The sequence below is a fragment of the Danio aesculapii genome, chromosome 5 (assembly GCF_903798145.1).
Source record: "Danio aesculapii chromosome 5, fDanAes4.1, whole genome shotgun sequence".
NCBI lineage: Eukaryota > Metazoa > Chordata > Actinopteri > Cypriniformes > Danionidae > Danio > Danio aesculapii.
Genome location: NC_079439.1, coordinates 33,539,909 through 33,557,969, shown reverse-complemented (window position 1 = coordinate 33,557,969; position 18,061 = coordinate 33,539,909). Strand labels below are relative to the sequence as shown.

The 18,061-nt window shown below is 38.4% G+C and overlaps 1 protein-coding gene across 1 annotated transcript in view; it reads right to left on the bottom strand.

Moving 5' to 3' along the window:
- Window positions 1-6,354: 6,354 nt before the first annotated feature.
- Window positions 6,355-18,061, bottom strand: part of LOC130229278 (myosin heavy chain, fast skeletal muscle-like) — a 35,709-nt gene continuing 24,002 nt past the window's right edge. Inside the window, exons 3-41 of the mRNA XM_056457993.1 lie at window positions 16,018-16,232; window positions 15,779-15,922; window positions 15,539-15,695; window positions 15,418-15,445; window positions 15,211-15,325; window positions 14,986-15,078; window positions 14,820-14,883; window positions 14,645-14,743; window positions 14,452-14,555; window positions 14,234-14,372; window positions 13,990-14,108; window positions 13,724-13,873; window positions 13,471-13,641; window positions 13,074-13,374; window positions 12,905-12,975; window positions 12,689-12,776; window positions 12,478-12,595; window positions 12,270-12,393; window positions 12,035-12,171; window positions 11,701-11,956; window positions 11,375-11,617; window positions 10,976-11,152; window positions 10,751-10,896; window positions 10,579-10,669; window positions 10,102-10,491; window positions 9,887-10,013; window positions 9,522-9,640; window positions 9,170-9,366; window positions 8,893-9,076; window positions 8,612-8,777; window positions 8,406-8,530; window positions 8,024-8,332; window positions 7,702-7,905; window positions 7,471-7,596; window positions 7,212-7,382; window positions 6,982-7,086; window positions 6,791-6,886; window positions 6,577-6,708; window positions 6,355-6,473 (exon numbers count right to left, since the gene is read on the bottom strand). Of these exons, the coding sequence (XP_056313968.1) occupies window positions 6,459-6,473; window positions 6,577-6,708; window positions 6,791-6,886; window positions 6,982-7,086; window positions 7,212-7,382; window positions 7,471-7,596; window positions 7,702-7,905; window positions 8,024-8,332; window positions 8,406-8,530; window positions 8,612-8,777; window positions 8,893-9,076; window positions 9,170-9,366; window positions 9,522-9,640; window positions 9,887-10,013; window positions 10,102-10,491; window positions 10,579-10,669; window positions 10,751-10,896; window positions 10,976-11,152; window positions 11,375-11,617; window positions 11,701-11,956; window positions 12,035-12,171; window positions 12,270-12,393; window positions 12,478-12,595; window positions 12,689-12,776; window positions 12,905-12,975; window positions 13,074-13,374; window positions 13,471-13,641; window positions 13,724-13,873; window positions 13,990-14,108; window positions 14,234-14,372; window positions 14,452-14,555; window positions 14,645-14,743; window positions 14,820-14,883; window positions 14,986-15,078; window positions 15,211-15,325; window positions 15,418-15,445; window positions 15,539-15,695; window positions 15,779-15,922; window positions 16,018-16,224 (5,808 nt within the window). The 5' untranslated portion in view covers window positions 16,225-16,232 and the 3' untranslated portion in view covers window positions 6,355-6,458. The remainder of the gene's footprint in view (window positions 6,474-6,576; window positions 6,709-6,790; window positions 6,887-6,981; window positions 7,087-7,211; window positions 7,383-7,470; window positions 7,597-7,701; window positions 7,906-8,023; window positions 8,333-8,405; window positions 8,531-8,611; window positions 8,778-8,892; window positions 9,077-9,169; window positions 9,367-9,521; window positions 9,641-9,886; window positions 10,014-10,101; window positions 10,492-10,578; window positions 10,670-10,750; window positions 10,897-10,975; window positions 11,153-11,374; window positions 11,618-11,700; window positions 11,957-12,034; window positions 12,172-12,269; window positions 12,394-12,477; window positions 12,596-12,688; window positions 12,777-12,904; window positions 12,976-13,073; window positions 13,375-13,470; window positions 13,642-13,723; window positions 13,874-13,989; window positions 14,109-14,233; window positions 14,373-14,451; window positions 14,556-14,644; window positions 14,744-14,819; window positions 14,884-14,985; window positions 15,079-15,210; window positions 15,326-15,417; window positions 15,446-15,538; window positions 15,696-15,778; window positions 15,923-16,017; window positions 16,233-18,061) is intronic.

Below are 18,061 nucleotides of genomic sequence, written 5' to 3'. Positions count from 1 at the left end.
CAAAGAACCTGATCGGTCAGATTTTGTCATGTGACTCGCGGTCAAGCGGTGTGCTTGCGGCATTCTGAAGAGCTGATAAACTGTAGGCACCATGACTCTAATAACCATGTTTTTGTATGTGTACCGTGGCTTTACTATACTGTAATGTTCCTAGTACTATAGTAAAACTGTAGAAACCATGACTCTATAGTTACCATGTTTTTTTGGTGTGTACTATGCATACCTGTCAACATTGGGATGTGAAAATAAAGGATATGCCCACCATAATAAGGGACAAGTCAAAATAGGCAGTGAACAAGAAAGGACAGATCAGAGCTTGACACAACAGGAATACACAGGAAATAACTACTGACTACCAAGTTTATATTGAATCTTTAGACATTTATTGTAATTTAATTACATATAAAATCTCCAGTGAGTTTAATTCTTTAATAATATATCATATACCAAAATTACATACAATTAAATTAATTTAGAGATACAGGGAAAGCAGGTTTGAGTTATCAGAAGTCAGATTTAGTCTCTGAATACTTTCTTAAATTATGAGAAGAGAAACAAGAGGTCCTGTAGTTGTGGCATTGCTCGTTGTATAATGGAATGTTAAAATTTGTGTCATTTCAATAACAGCTGTACAAAATAATAAAGTAATTTTTCTATTATAAGCATGATCTATTTTCCACAGTATTGACATACTGTGTTTTAGATAACATAACTGCATTTAATATGATAGTAAATATAGTGGAGTAGTATACTCCTTACCTCATCTAATTCTTCTTTCCATAGATCAGGATGTACAGCAACACTGTGATCTGAGGTGAATTCAACAACTGAAAACATTCGGAAAGACAAGTTACATAAGTCATTTGAAAACAACAGTGAGTGGTTAAACAACAGAGTTTTATGCAACTTACACATAATTAAAATCCAGAAATTATCAATAGACGATTATTACCTCGATGTGAAAATAGCCTGTTGAGCAAAGAAAAAAAGTGGATTTTAAATTCAACCATCAAAAGACCAATCAAAATAGCAATTTAGCCAAGCAGATCTGATATCAATATTAACTAGGCATATTAATATCAATTTATATACTTTAACTATAGGGATCACCCAAAACTGACAATTCTGTCATTTAGCCTCATCCTTTACTTGTTCCAAACTTATTTAGCTTTTTTTATGCTGAACAATAAAGAAGATATATTGAATAAAGCTGGAAAACTGTAACTACATTTCCATTTCCAACTGTCCCTTTAACGAGACACAAACTGCACAGAGGTGTTTTGTATTTAAAAACAGTTCTTGTGTTTTGCAAAAAGTTGGTCAGCTGGGATCGATGATGAACTTAAAAAACATTATTGTCCATTTGACTAAAGACAAGGGGTAGGTAAATTATCAGGAAATGTTTTATCGAGGAATGATGCAGTAGTAGGTAGTGCTGTCGCCTCACGGCAAGAAGGTCACTGGTTCGAGCCTCGGCTGGGTCAGTTGGCGTTTCTGTGTGCATGCTCTCCCTGCGTTCGCGTGGGTTTCCTCTGGGTGCTCCGGTTCTCCCCACAGTCCAAAGACATGCGGTACAGGTGAATTGGGAAGGCTAAATTGTCTGTAGTGTATGTGTGTGTGAATAAGTGTGTATGCGTTTCCCAGTGATGGGTTGCGGCTGGAAGGGCACCAGCTGTATAAAACAAATGCTGGAAAAGTTGGCGGTTCATTCTGCTGTGGTGACCCCAGATTAATAAAGGAACTAAGCCGAAAAGAAAATGAATGAATGAATGTTTTATCGAGAGATTTAACATAATGATTTTTAATGTTGTCGCCGTCCGTGAACGGAGTACTGAAATGTTACTTGCTCGTAATAACTTCATTATGGCTTTTTTTGTGTGTGTAATGTTGGAACAGATTGTTGTCGAAATCGTAGGTTCGTTTAAATATTCACAATTTACATATCTTATTTAGCAAGAAGAATTAAAACAATAGTCACGTCTCCTCGGTCGTTGATGAATGAGACGGTCTGTTGAAATTTAAACTGATTCAGCTGTGACGAGTAAATGTCGTCCAGGCCACCTAAGCACAACCTAAAGCATGCGGCCCTCATGATGTTTAAATGGCAATATTTTGACATCGTTGTGACAAACCTTTAGCAACAACGTAGAATCCTCAACCTTTTTGCAAGGTTGGTACAACGTTGTAGGAAGGTCACTACGTTGAGGCAACGTTGTGTGTTTGTTGGTACCACGGTTTGTAAAAGTCAAGGTCTTAACCGCCAAAATTTTCTACTTCATCTTTCCTAAGGTATGTGTAAGATTTTTTATTTACTTTTTTGTTGTTTTTTTATAACAACAGTAGCTTCAGCAGAAAAGATATCCAAAGATACCATTTTAAATTGCAAAAAAATTAGTGTCTTTGAAACTTATGAAGACAGCAGATGTCAATGAATCATTCTCATTATTTAGCCTGACTGACATGTTTACTGCTCAAAAATATTTTAAATGTTTCTCAAAATAAAATATATTGTGTTCAAATGGAGAAAAAAGTTTTAGTTTTTTAATCAGACATTTAAAAGAAGCTATTATAGAGCAGTAATCACAATCCTGTCAAACCGTGAAACCGTATTTTTATCCAAGGTTATCATATCGTCAGAATCTTTTTTTTAAAAATTCAATTCACCTTTATTTGTATAGCACTTATACAATGTAGATTGTGTCAAAGCAGTTTCACATAAAAGGTCATAGTAAATTGGAACAGTGTAGTTCAGTTTGTAGTGTTTAAGTTCAGTTCAGTTTAGTTCAGTTCAGTATGTTTAATAATCACTACTGAGAGTCCAAATACTGAAGAGCAAATCCAACGATGCGCAGCTCTATAGATCCCGAACCATGCAAGCTAGTGGCGACAGCGGAGAGGGAAAAAAAACTTCACTAATTGGCGGAAGAGAAGAAAAAAAACCTTGAGAGAAACCAGGCTCAGTTGGGCACGATCATTTTAATTTCTCCGCTGGCCAAACGTCTTGTGCAGAGCTGCAGTCTCAGTGGCGGAGGCTGGAAGCTGGCCTCAGCGAAGACTCGTCTGTCTCTGGAGCGTCACAGGAATCAGTCTCGTGTTCTCCACTCTTCCAAGACCACCACAGTAGCTGCTCAGGATACAGCCTGGTCCAGGATATGGAAACCTTGGGATCATCTCGTTGTTGGTCTTGGATCGAATCAGTGACTCTGCATAGTCTGAGGGCCTCGAGAAGAGTATCCCCAGGTGGAAATGGAGAATAAAGAAAATAATTAACGTAGCTGCTGTTCATAGTGTATATAAACTAGATGCAGATCCTGTGTGGAAGCCCCCTAAGTGGTGCACTAAGTGTATGCTTTACTGAACAGATAGGTCTTTAATCTAGTTTTGAATTGGGAGAGTGTGTCTGAGCCTCGGACGTTATCAGGAAGGCTATTCCAGAGTTTAGGAGCTATAAATGAGAAGGCTCGACCTCCTTTACTCGAATTTGCTATTCTAGGTACTACCAGAAGCCCTAAGTTTTGAGACCTTAAAGAGCGAGTTGGATTGTAGCGAGACAGAAGATTGGTTAGATAAACAGGAGCTAGATTATTTAAAGCTTTATATACAAGAAGCAATATTTTTAATTCAATACGAAACTTAACAGGCAGCCAGTGTAAGGAGGATAAAATTGGGGTGATGTGATCAAATTTTCTAGACCTGGTAAGAACTCTGGCAGCTGCATTTTGTACTAATTGAAGTTTGTTAATAGAGGATGCTGGGCAACCAGCAAACAGTGCATTACAGTAGTCCAGCCTAGAAGTCATAAAAGCATGGACTAGCTTTCCTGCATCTGAGATGGATAGCATACTTCGTAACTTAGCGATATTTCTCAGATGAAAGAAAGCAGTTTTTGTGACATGGGATATGTGATTTTTAAAAGTTAAATTGCTGTCTAATATGGCACCCAGATCTTTTATAGTAGAGCTAACGCTAACTTTGTATCCCTCTAATTGTAGGTCGAGTTGTGAGATCTGCTGTGTACAGGATTTAGGCCCAATAAGTAATAATTCTGTTTTGTCTGAGTTTAAGAGAAGATAATTGTTGGTCATCCAGTCTTTAACATCTTTAATACACTCAGTTAGCTTGGACAGTTTAGACGTCTCGTCAGGTTTAGTTGAAATATATAATTGAGTATCATCTGCATAGCAGTGAAAGCTGATCCCATGTCTTCTAATAATGTCTCCCAGGGGTAGCGTGTATATTGTAAACAGCAAAGGGCCTAAAACTGATCCTTGAGGCACCCCCTATTTTACTGGGCTGATTTGTGAAGGCTGTCCATTAATATTCACAAACTGGTAACGGTCAGCTAATTATGACTTAATCCATTAAACCAGTCAGGTGAAGGTAGAGGTGGAGGTCGCAAACAAAAATTTTGACCAGTCAGATTCTTATTGGTTGCAACAGTGGTTCTTATGTCGAGCAACATCTGGGATTCGTGTAATAAAGATATAGCAGCATATTGACTTACTGGAGTCAAAAGATGTACAGATAGACAGGTCCAAAAACAGACAGCATAGCCTACCAGCGACAACGGCACAATCTTGTTCTGTAGTTAAATCAAAATTGTAACCAAAAGCTAACAATAGAAGTTAAACTGGACAGTGCAGCTACAAGACAAGCACTGGTAAAGGATGTTCAGCAGCTGTCACGACATCAAACCCAAGATTCCATTAGCTAACATATCTATCTTTAAGCGAACACTGGTACTGTCACAGAAGGAGGATGGAGGCCAGAACTGTGAGTAAATAGTAAACAGTTTATTGGTGGTAAATGTAGATAAATTGACCAAACACGAGTCCATTGCAGCTTGGAGTTGAAGTAGTGGATAGGATGATATGGAGGGACCGGAGGATGATATGAGTGACTGGAGGATGGATGGAACCAGGTTTTTGGAAGGAGCAGGAGACACACCAGACAAGAGACCAGGAAAGAATCACACTAGGAATGAGAGAGATGAGGAACACTGAAGGGAAACAGGATAGGTAAGTAATACTCTGAATAAGCTAGATAGCACTGACCGTGAGCGTTAGTCTTTCCAAAGAGACTGGGCATTGAGTAACCAAAGGGGCTGGGTTATATGGGGCTGGCGTGAATGGCTGGGGATGACTTGTAGGTGAGGATGATCAGAATGATTGGGGTGACTGTGAGCGGGGAGAACCTGGCCTGGTTGTTACAGGTATCTTGCCAAGAACCTGCTCCATTCTTCACCGGTTCTGCTCACATTATTCAATTCAAGTTTTTTTGTATAGGGCTTTTTACAATAATTATTGTTTCAAAGAAGCTTTACAAAAAGTGCACATTATTGCATTACTATCACAGTAAGTTAAAGTGACAATCAAATTTAAGTTATTATATACAGACACAATTAACCTGGCTAACACTTTATTTGATGGTCCCCCTTTAGATGGTCTGCTGACCATAAGTTACTTTTCAAGTTCTTATCTGCTTACTCTCATCTGGGTAGTATCTCTAGATTGTCTTTTAAATGTTCTTAGGCAATCATCGCAATGTCTACAACATGTAAACATTTATTAAACTTTTGGTCAATTAAGTGTTACCTTAATCTGCAATTTTATTGCATATAGGTGATGTCTATGTGTACATGTTTAATGAAGTGTATTTGTGAATTAAAGAAAAAAGTGAAGCACTCAGTCAAGTTTACATTATTTTGTACATTAGTTTCTACTTTAAAGAAAATATATTAAACAAACTCGATTAATGTAACCAATCAGAAGAAAACGGCATGTTTTACTATAGATTTTAGCGCAAGAACATTGGAACGTTGCTGTGTCTGATGTCACAGGGTTGGTTCTGTTCCCTCAGCTGAACAGATACAGTGAAAGTAATGAACTGTACAAGGAGACTGGACAGCCTAATTTAACCTCTTGAGGCCCAAGCTGTTTTTTTTTTTATTTCTCTTTGCTTTTTGGGCTTATTGGAACCTAATTGGAATAAAACCTAAGTATCATCTTTTGATGTACTTTTAAAGAAAAATTATGTCCATATATGTGGACTTGTGGTCCGAATTTACATAAAACACAATAAAGTCACCTTTGTGTAATAGAATGAAAAACTCTTTATTTCGGCCTTGAACACAACAGTTTTTTTCCCTGACTGTTTTTTAATAACTATCAGTAAAAACCATTTTAGACAGTTAAAATAGTGTTTGTCAAAATGGTTACCCCCTTTACTCTCTGCTTTGAGTGCCTTAGGCAGTCTGGTAAATAACCATTTGGTTGCATGTTACCATTGTATTAATTATTGTATTAAACAAAACATTGGAATAATTATTGTAAAGATCACTCCAAAACAAATGTATTTTGTAGTAAGCACAGATTTATTTGAAAAGCAATTGTTAAACAAATTCTACAAAACAGTCATATTATATGACTTCAGTAGAGCCTCCCTTCGAGTTAAAGAGTTCATTCTTCTTTAGCCTAAAAAAAAAAAAAAATCAGAAGCCATGTAAATAATCAGCGCATATTCAAAAATACATTTTCTTTTGAGTAATAGTACAGAATCTTGTAATATGCAACTGACCTTTCCTGCGTCACGGCTCTTGGCTCTGAGCTTGTTGACCTGGGATTCAGAAATGTCAGCGCGCTCCTCAGCCTCCTCCAGCTCATGCTGCACCTTCCTCAACTTGGACAGGTGAGTGTTGGCTTGTTCCTCCTGCAAAATCACATACAACTGTATCAGTAAAAGAACATCTTGAAAGTTCACAGATGTTTAAGTTCTCAGATGAGAAACTCACAGCTTCTTCAGACTGCCTCTTGTAAGCCTTGACCTTCAGCTGAAGCTTATCAACCAGATCCTGCAGCCTGTTGATGTTCTTCTTGTCCTCCTCAGTCTGCATACAGCAAACATAGATTAATGTGAATTCAACTTTTACCAAATTTTAATTTTATATTAATTTTATATAAACCCTTATTCTGAATTCTTTACCTGGTAGGTGAGCTCCTTGACTCTCCTCTCATACTTGCGGACGCCTTTAACAGCATCAGCTCCACGTCTCTGCTCTGCATCGACTTCACTCTCAAGCTCACGAACCTAATGGAGATACTTTGCTGAACCTTACTCAAAATATGTTGTTTTTCTACATTTTCTAAAAAAGTCTCCAACATGACATACTATTTACATATTAGTGATTGACATGGAGAAAAAATCATACTTACTCTGGACTCCAGTTTCTGGAGTTGTTTCTTTCCTCCCTTCATGGCCAGATTCTCAGCCTCATCCAGACGGTGCTGCAGGTCCTTCACTGTGATCTCCAGATTCTTCTTCATCCTCTCAAGGTGAGCACTGGTGTCCTGCTCCTTCTTCAGCTCCTCTGCCATCATTGCAGCCTTTTGCAAACATACAGAAATGCATGTGTTCCACATTTTATAAGTTTATCAGTTCTTTGTGGTATATTTAGTATGTTTTGTTGCTCACATCAGTGATGGCCTTCTTGGCCTTCTCCTCTGCATTTCTGGCTTCCTGTACAGTGTCTTCAACTTCACTCTGGATCTGAACAAGGTCAGCCTCAAGCTTCTTCTTGGTGTTCAGAAGACTTGTGTTCTACAACATGGAAAGCAACAATATAAATCTATTGGAACATGCTTTCAGCTATCTTAATGACATTGTACAAAAGAAAACAAAAAAACAAAGCCATTATGCTTTTACCTGAGAGTGCAGCAGCCCAACACGCTCACTGGCATCCACCAGCTCTTGTTCAGCCACTTTGCGTCCTCTCTCTGTTTGCTCCAGAGCAGCTCTCAGCTCCTCAATCTCAGACTGCATCAGAGTGTTTCTGCGCTCCACCATGGCCACCTGCTCCTTCATGTCTTCCTGTCCTCTCACGGCATCATCAAGGTGCAGCTGGGCATCCTGAACATAACAACAGCTTTATGAGCACATTTTTATCTGCTTTCAGTTGACTTTCACTTAACATAGTTTAGTTTACACAAACACATATATTTGGCCAAATGACACAAAGAAGTCATGCCTTGAGTTGTGACTGAACATTCCTGAGCTGTTTCTGGGCCTCAGCAGCCTGGCGATTGGCGTGGCTCAGCTGAATCTCCATCTCATTAAGATCTCCCTCCATCTTCTTCTTGATTCTCAGAGCATCATTCCTGCTTCTGACTTCAGAGTCCAGAGTGCTCTGCATGGCATCAGTAACTCTCTGACTGTTCCTCTTGATCTGCTCCATCTCCTCATCCTTCTCTGCAAGCTTCCTGTCAATCTCACCCTTGACCTGGTTTAGCTCAAGCTGAACACGAAGAATCTTGGACTCCTCATGCTCCAGGGTGCCCTGTGACAAACAAACATAACTGGTAGGATAAAATGTTCTAGAGATAACCCCATGTAAATCTTCATATACTCACTTCAGCCTCCTCCAGGGCGGTCTGAATCTCTGCCTTCTCAGTCTCCACTGTCTTCTTGGCCTTTTCCAGCTCATGGATGCTCTTACCAGTCTCACCTATCTGCTCTGTCAGATCTGAAATCTCCTCTGTAGAAAGAAAAAATATAATCTGTATCATAAAGAACATTTATTCATCAGATTTTGTTATTTTTAATGTTTGATTCTTACGCTGCAGATTCTTGTTCTCTCTCTTGAGGGTCTCCAGCTGATCCAGAGTCTCCTCATAGGAGTTCTTCATCTTAAACAGCTCAGTGCTGAGTGAACGAGCTTCTTTCTGGGCACCTTCCAGCTCTGCCTGACCTTCCTCATATTTCTGCTTCCATTCTGCCAGGACCTTTAGTGGAAAATATATCACAATCAGGTTTGTTCAACTTGTAGTCTCCAGAAGAAATCCCATTTTTACTTTCTGAAAAAGAAAAATCACATCACAGTATGACTCCATATTTTACCTTGTCAAAGTTCCTCTGTTTTTTGTCAAGGTTGGCAGCCAAAGCATTGGCTCTCTCCACATCAATCATGAGGTCCTCCACTTCACCCTGGAGTCTCTGTTTGGTCTTCTCCAGAGATGCACATTTGGAGTTCACTGCCTCAATTTGTTCCTCTGCCTCTTGCAGACGCTGAGCCAGCTTCTTCCTGTTAAATATTTCACAGTCATCAATGAAAAAATGCATGCAGTCGCCCAAATATAAAAAAAACACAAGGTTTCATTTCTTTTGAAGTTCATACTTGGACTCTTCAAGTTCCTCTGTGCGCTGGATGGCATCAGTTTCATATTTGGTTCTCCACTGAGCAACCTCACTGTTGGCCTTTGACATTCCCCGCTGCAGCTCAGCCTTTGCCTCCTGCTCTTCCTCAAACTGCTCACGGAGCAGGTCGCAGTCATGACGGGCTGATTGTACAGCATGGGCCAGTGCATTCTTAGCCTAGAAGACAAAGTCACATACTATTAGCTTGGCTCCATAGTAAATGGAATGTATGTGGGATGTATACATACATACATACAAATATATATATATATATATATATATATATATATATATATATATATATATATATATACTTTTTTATGTTGTATTACCTTAACCTCCTCTTCAATCTGCCTTTTAAGCTCCTCAATTTGTTGAGTGAAAGCTTGTTTTCCTCTTGTGAGCTGAGAAACCAGAGCCTCCTTTTCCTCCAGCTGACGGCCAAACTCACCTTTTGAGGTAATTTTTTATGTCAGATTTTTGTTTCCATCAGTTAAGTCAGCATAATTGGAGTATTTCTAATTGTTAGAAATGAGAACGCAAGTCCCTTCTCCCCTCCCAATCATGCAGAGAGTGTTGGTAAATGCTAAGTTCTTAGACAGAGCAGCCAGAGTGAATCCTTGTCTCAGTCAATGCCATTATATGAAGATGGGATTGGGATGCAAAGAAAATGTTCATAAATATTTTCAATAGTTACCATTTTCAGTTTGAAGTCTTGCTCTTTGAGCACTGAGATCATTTAACTGGCGAAGGTTCTCATCATTCTTAGACTTAATTTCACTAAGTTGGTCCTCAACTGTGCGGCACATCTTTTCAAGATTGGCCTACAAAAAAAACAGTCATTTGATTGTTATGAATCTTAACTAAACTAAATAAATTTTCTTGAAAATCTTTTAGAAACAGTTCTCAAACCTTTGCTTTGGCAACAGCCTCCATGTTGCTGGAGAGATCATCAATCTCCATTTTGTATTCACTCTTCTCTTTCTCAAGCTTCTGCTTGACACGCTGGAGGTTGTCAATTTGCTCTCCCAGCTCGGCCACACTGTCTGCCTGCTTTTTGCGCAGGGCAGCAGCAGTAGCTTCATGCTGAAGGGTGGACTCTTCAAGATCACGACGCAGCTTCTGGAATTCAGCTTCACGCTTCTTATTCATCTCGATCTGAGCAGCAGTGGCTCCTCCAGCCTCCTCAAGCCTCTCACTGATCTCCTCAAGTTCCCTGGAGAGATCAGCTCTCTGCTTCTCAACCTTGGCACGAGCAGCACGCTCAGCCTCAATCTCTTCCTCCAGTTCCTCAATGCGAGCCTATGCATTCAGACAATTAATGAAGCCATGTTAGTCTTTGTTACATCTTTGCCTTTAACAATATCTAATAAATTCCAGTAAAAATACCTGAAGCTCCTTAATCTTCTTCTGGAGCTGAGCACCCAAAGATTGTTCATCTTCAATCTTGCTGAGCAGCTGGCTTGTTTCAAAGTCTTTCCTGTGGGTAATCAAGTATCAATGGTTTGTACACAGCAAAATCCATGAAATGTTTTGTTAATATATTTATTGCTTTATTTACTTTTTAATTTTCTCCTCAGACTGCTGCTTGTCATTTTCCAGGTCCATGATGGACTCTTGAGCCAATTTCAGGTCTCCTTCAAGCTTTCTCTTGGCTCTCTCCAGGTCCATGCGAAGCTTCTTTTCTTGTTCAAGGGAACCCTCAAGCTATAGGACAATGAAATTTAAAATATCTTCGAAGCAAAAACAGTAAATAAATTATTTACAAGTTTAATAAAGAGCTCACATCATCAACTTGCTGCTCAAGCTTTGTCTTGGATTTGGTCAGGGTGTTGACTTTGTCCTCCTCAGCCTGGAGATCATCCAGAGTCTGCTGATGTGCCTCTTGGAGGGCTTTCTTCTCCTTTGTAAGCTTGGCAATGCTCTCATCCTGAGATGCCATTTCCTCTGTCAAGTTCTTGACCTGTGTAATTTGATTTTAAATACGCTTAGTTCTTTTTAATATATATATATATATATATATATATATATATATATATATATATATATATATATATATATATATATATATATATATATATATATATATATATATATATATATATATATACTCATTCTATTTATTACATATATCAACACTTTACGAATTATTCTAAAAAGTAATTAAAAAAAACTAGCCTCCAACCTTATTCTCTGTGGCATGTTTCTCCTTTTCCACTTTAGCCAAGGTGAGCTCCAGGTCATCAATGTCCTTCTTCAGCTCGGAGCACTCATCCTCCAGTTTCCTCTTCTTGGCTGTCAGTTCAGCATTGATTTCTTCTTCATCCTCCAGTCTCTCAGTTGTCTCTTTGAGTTTAGCCTCAAGCTGGATTTTGCTCTTGATCAGACCCTCACACCTCTCCTCAGCATCTGAGAGATTCTCAGATTCCTGTTAGGAAAACAAGTCGTTCTTTAGTTGCAAACTAATTTTAATGGAGATGAAGTTGAGTTTATTAAGTTAAGAATACTAACAGAAGCCACTGCCAGCTGCAGATCATTTTTCTCTTGCAGCAGTGCCACCATCTTCTCTTCCAGCTCCTTCTTTTTGGCTTCAGCCTTGACAAGATCTTCTTTGCATTTGACAAAGTCCTCTTTCATGGTTGCCAGCTCTTTCTCAGTCTCAGCACTCTTCAGCAGAGGCTTAATCTTGTAGTAAACCTTCATCCATGGCCAGTGTTTGACATTCATGAATGAGCGGATGTTGTACTGGATGGTGTAAATGGACTCCCTGTGAATAATTCCTCATTAAATGCCGCATTCATTACTTTTTACCGTTCACATAATTATAATTCATGCTATCCCTCACCTCCTCTCCATCATCTTCACAAACTCTCTCCTCATCAGGTAAGCACGGCAGAGAGCCTGAGTCATTGTGACCAGACTAGCAAGTTTCTCATCCCGCATCTCCTCAAGAGTACCCAGAAGACCAGCTTTGAAGAACACCTGAATTCATGTAATTAGAGAAAAGGAAAAGAAATTGATGTCTAATCTAAATTACACTTATCACTGAATCTCTTAAAACTGTAAATTAAAATATGAACCTTTGTGTGTCCAAATCTGTACTCATCATGATTAACGTCGATGGATCCCAGGAGTTTCTCACTGGCCTTCTTGTTGTCAATGAACTGTCCCTCAGGGATAACACTGGCATTCAGCACCTTGTATCTGTTGGAGATTTATCAAAATTGTTAAGATCTTGTAATTAAATAATTCTTAAAGCTAATTATGCTTTCAAGAGGTCCCATTGACCTCTGCTTGAAGTCGGCATAGAGGATTCTGCTTGGGAAGCCCTTTCTGCAGATTCTGATACCTTCCAGTACACCGTTACACCTCAGCTGGTGGATAACCAGGAAGTTCTCCATAAGACCTATAGGAAACAGTTTACTCTATGATGTTATCAACACCGTCATTACATTATGTGTTTATGTAAGCACATCTGTAAGCCCTTTATTTTTTTTACCTGGAGTCTTGGACTCATTGGGAATCAGACAACGCACAAAGTGAGGGTGAGTGCTCCTCAAGTTGGTCATGAGCTTGCCCAAGTTCTCCTGTTTAGTCATAAAAAGTTTCAGATTTGTATATGTATTTCTGTTTTTATGTATTATCATCTAGAGTTAGCTCAGTGTATACAGTGTAAAATTTCAGTTTCATTATTATCCACAGAAAATTGAAATACCCTGAACTGAGAAGACACAGTCTGCATGGAACCACCCTTCTTCTTGCCTCCCTTCTTTCCGCCACCAGTCTCTATTCATATAAAAATACAAAGGATCACAATGTAATAACAAGGGGAAATTTAAGTCTTGTTAAATTGATGTACATGATCATATTAACACTTTATTTACCCTCAACAACGGGTGGGTAGAGAGTAGCCAGCAGTTTGACAGAAGACTTCTGGTAAAGCTGCAAAACAGACTCATTCAGTGGATCCTTGTTCTTGTCCAGCCAGCCAGAAACGTTGTAGTCAACAGTTCCAGCATAGTGGACCAGGGAGAAGTGGGCCTCAGCCTTGCCTTTGGTAGGCCTTGGTTTCTGGAAAGCATTGCACTTGCCAAGATGCTGGTCATACAGCTTGTTCTTGAAGGAAACATCTGTAGCCTTGGGGAACATGCACTCCTCTTCAAGGATGGAGAAGATACCCATGGGCTGTTTATGAAAGAAGGTTGTTTGTTAGTAAGTTAGTAATTGTATAATTCTGAGAATAGACAATGGAAATGAATAAATCCATAAACCAGTAAAAACCTTCTCAATGAGCTCAATGCAAGCGGCCAAGTCCATGCCGAAGTCAATGAACTCCCAAACGATGCCCTCCTTCTTGTACTCCTCTTGTTCCAGCACAAACATGTGGTGGTTGAAAAACTGTTGCAGTTTCTCATTAGTGAAGTTGATGCACAGTTGCTCCATGCTGTTGAACTAGAGAAGGAAACATGATTATTTACTGACTACTGAATATGACTCAGTTTGAAGTACAAAGAAATGAAAGAATCCTTCTTACATCAAAGATCTCAAAGCCAGCAATATCCAGCACACCAATAAAGAAATTTCTTTGTTGTTTTGTGTCCAACATCTGGTTGATACGAATGACCATCCACAAGAACATCCTCTCATAGATGGATTTGGACAAGGCGCTAACAGAGTTGTACACCTGTAAGTAGGACCGTTGAAATTTTATTAATAATCATTACTTTTTACAATAACTAGTAATTTTCACTCACGATTTCTGGTTAAACACATGAACATGCAGAAAATGTTACTACATACCTGTGGCACAGTCTGTCCTTTGGTCACAAACTCATTTCCGACCTTGACTCTGGGGTAACACAAAGCCTTCAGCATATCAGCAGAGTTCAAACCCAGAAGGTAAGAGATTTTGTCAGCCTCTGCAATTCAAACATTACAAAAATATAAATATTTTTCTTGCCTTGAAAATTCAACTATTTTTGTTTGTAAACAGAAACAATGATCTGCATGTGATGACACACACACAAAAAAAAAAGAGTCTCACCCTCTGTGCCATCAGGCTCTGCCTGCTCCTCACGCTGCTTCTGCTTGAACTTCATGTTACCATGATGGAGCACAGCTCCAGTGAACTTGTAGATGCCCATTTTCTCTTCACCAGTGAAGCCCAGAATGTCAATAGCAGTCTGAAAATTACAGAGAAGAATGAGACCTACGATCTGCCATATCTATATAGAATATATCAATAATCAATCATCGACTCACATCAGTAGCAACCAGCTCCTCTTTATCATCAATGCTTGCCACTGTGATCTGACCCTGACTGCACATGGGGAAGTCATAGGGGTTGGTGGTGATGAGCGTCATTTCTGTAAAATAAGAGCAGAACATTTATTATGCACAGTTTTACAATATAACATATACGATAACAAGCACTGAATGAAATGTGTGCACCTACCAATCAGCTCAGGCTTGTGGTTGGTCATCATCTGGTAGAAGATGTGGTAGCCTCTCTCATCTGGAAGCTGGAATGTCACTCTAGATTTCTCCAGCAGATCTGTTGAGAGAATTAACTTGAGTCACAATCATCTGAAGAGTGACTGACAAAGACAAATTAAATCACGTCCACCTACATGTCTCAATGTCAGCACTGGCCAGTTTTCCAGATGTGCCAAAATGAATTCTGATGAATTTACCCTGTTTTAAACACAATGGCAAGTTAAATAAAAGCAAATAACAACAGCAACAATAATAATGACTGTCCTATTGAATTTCATGCATATGTAAGATGTGACTTACAAAACGAGAGGAGTTGTCATTTCTCACAGTCTTTGCATTACCATAAGCCTCAAGCAGAGGGTTGGCAGCAATGATCTGATCCTCAAGAGAGCCCTGTGTTGCATGAATGGGTTTCATTAATTTTGCAGGGATATAACAAATTCAGTAGAGTATATTGTTTTTGGATAAGTTTTTATATTTATTTGAGATAAGTATAATTTATGTGGTATATTTTTTAATGCATACCTGCATTTTGCCAGCAGTCTGCTCCTTCTTCTTTTCACCGCCCTGAACTGCAACTGTGGCAAAGTACTGAATGACACGTTTGGTGTTCACAGTCTTTCCAGCACCAGATTCTCCACTGGTTTATGAGAGACAAGAAGACAGAAGATGATTACCTTTTTGAAGTACAACAGGAAAATGTACTTGTTCTCTTTTAGATTAGATACATACGTAATCAGGACAGACTGGTTCTCTCTGTCTGTAAATGCAAAAGAAATAATATTTCAAGCAACTGTTTTAGAAAAATTATGAATGTGAATTTAAACTTCAGATGTTTAAAATGAGATCTCACCAGTCAGCATGAACTGATAGGCGTTGTCAGAGACAGAGAAGATGTGGGGTGGAGCCTCCATACGCTTTTTGCCTCTGTAGGCAGCAACCACTTCTGCGTCATACACTGGGAGCCACTTGTAGGGGTTCACAGTGGCGCAGAACAGCCCAGAGTAGGTCTGAAATGAGGAGAGAAGTGGTCAAATGGCAAGCCACAGACTAAATGTCTTTAAGTGCTGTTGTAGGTTATTTCAGAACTTACGTAGATCATCCATGCTGCATAACGCTCTTTGAGGTTATACAGCACAGAGGGTTCATTGAGATGGGTCATCATGGCCATGTCCTCAATCTTGTCAAACTTGGGAGGATTCATTGGGTGGACGTCATCCTCCTTAGCAACTCTCTCCTATAAAAGTCATCCAGTCAGTAATATATACATCAAGGCTGTGTTATTGCAATTAATTGAAATTAATCTAATTTTCATGAAATGTAAAAATTCACCTCCTTAGTGTCAAGAGTAATAACAGTGACTTTGCCACCGTCTTTGCTCTTGATTGTTCCCTTGACGTACAGCTCTTTATCATCAACCACATAACAAGCGGATTTGGCATCAAATGGTTTGTTCTGAGCCTCAATTCTCTCCTTCTCAGGCTTACGGAGGTAAATGGCAGCCTTGCCATAAACGGCCATCTCCGCGTCCGTACTCATGGTGGCGGCTTGGTGGAAATTGGACAAAGAAATTGCAGTGTCTTTAACTAAAAAATTATTTTAGTACAAAACTCTACAGACCTACTGCATTTTAGCAGCAAATATCAAACAAATTGCTTTTTTACAATATACTATTTACAACAACAATATTGATGTGACATGAATCTAAATATTTGTAAAAATGCGTTGCTTTTTAAAACATGCATAATTATATAAATACGCAGTATGCTGTAAATCTGTTAACATAGACAAACACTTTTGCAAATCATGTTAAAAGTTTGCTTTTACCTATGGAGTTTTAACACACAGAACTCTTAACCAAAACATCAAAAATTATCCACCTGTCATATGAATGCAAAACAAGCCCAATTTGAGCAATGCAAGAGAAATTCACCCACCTTCCTTTGTCTTAAGGCCAGATGAAATTGATTCCGCCCTGCAAAAACAATCACATAGTATGTATATGGGATGCTTTTAGAACCACAAGAAAATTTATATTGATGCTATTACAAACCAAAGGGAAACCTGTGTTCTGCCTCACTAATAAAAGCACGACCACTATAAGTCTGCAACCGCTAATATAACTGCAGAGCAACTTACCACCAGCTGGATCTTCTTTAGTCTCTGATAGAGTTGATGTTGCTCTCCCTTATGCTTATATTGAGTTGAACTTGCACACCCAGCAGACACTAAATATGGATTGGCATCACAGTTTTAATTACTGTATATAGAAGCTGCCCATCCTCAGTGAGGAAAGCATTCAATAGCCTATTAGAAATCAATAAGTAAATAAAAACAAGGTAGAAGCTGTCATTAAAGTAATGTTTAACTATGAAAAAATGTAGGAAATATTACTTTAAATTATTATGTTATTAGTATTGGTATTCATATTGTTAATATTAATTGGGATTTATGCATGCCGTCTAAACACACAAATAAAAATTTATATATATTAGGAGGGTGTATAGCTGAAGTTTTAAAATTGTTATGATTTATCATATTTTGCTACACAAAAACTGCTAAATATATATACATACATCAATACTCTTTATAATATATTTACAGTTAATGTAATTGTATCATATCTCTGTTGGGTTAAATTTGTAACAAGCTCAACACCATATATTGCGTATTAGCTTTGTAGCATTTCTATTTGTGTAACATGCAAGCAGATGCTTTATGTGATGTGATAGCCAGATGATGAGGAACTGAATCTAATCCTAATGCTTGGACTGAAGTGATCACTTGGTGAACTAGTGAGATGCATGGCTTATTTGTCATTAAATACTAATCTTACTTTTCTAGAAGATCCCTTACAAAATACTTTTTGTTCAAGTTTATTGAAGTGTGTTTAAAATAAAGTATACTTCCAGTTGACTTTTTCTTAGAAATAGTAAGCGGTAGCATACTTGAATTACAGAAATGTCTAACTATACTTGGCTTGTACTTGCACTTCGGTATCTTTAACAGTTTGATTCTTTATATTTAGCAATCTGTGTTAATTTAAAGAAAACTTAAATGTATACTTGCAATATAAAAACTACAAAACTAACTTACTGAGTTGATTTCTTATAAAAAGTAAAACAAAATGTAAAGTATTTAAAGTATTTATCGGTATACCTCCAATTTCACTTACAATGCAAACAATAATCTCTGCTGGAAGTTTAATGCAATTACACTTAATTAAACAATAAGGTGTACCACTCACTGGTTATTCAGTTATTCAGTTATTTCAGTCCCTTTTTTATGAGGGGTCACTACAACAAAATGAGCAACCAATTACTCTGGCACATGTTTCTTGCCACAATCTATCCCTGAGAGTGCACTAACTCATACA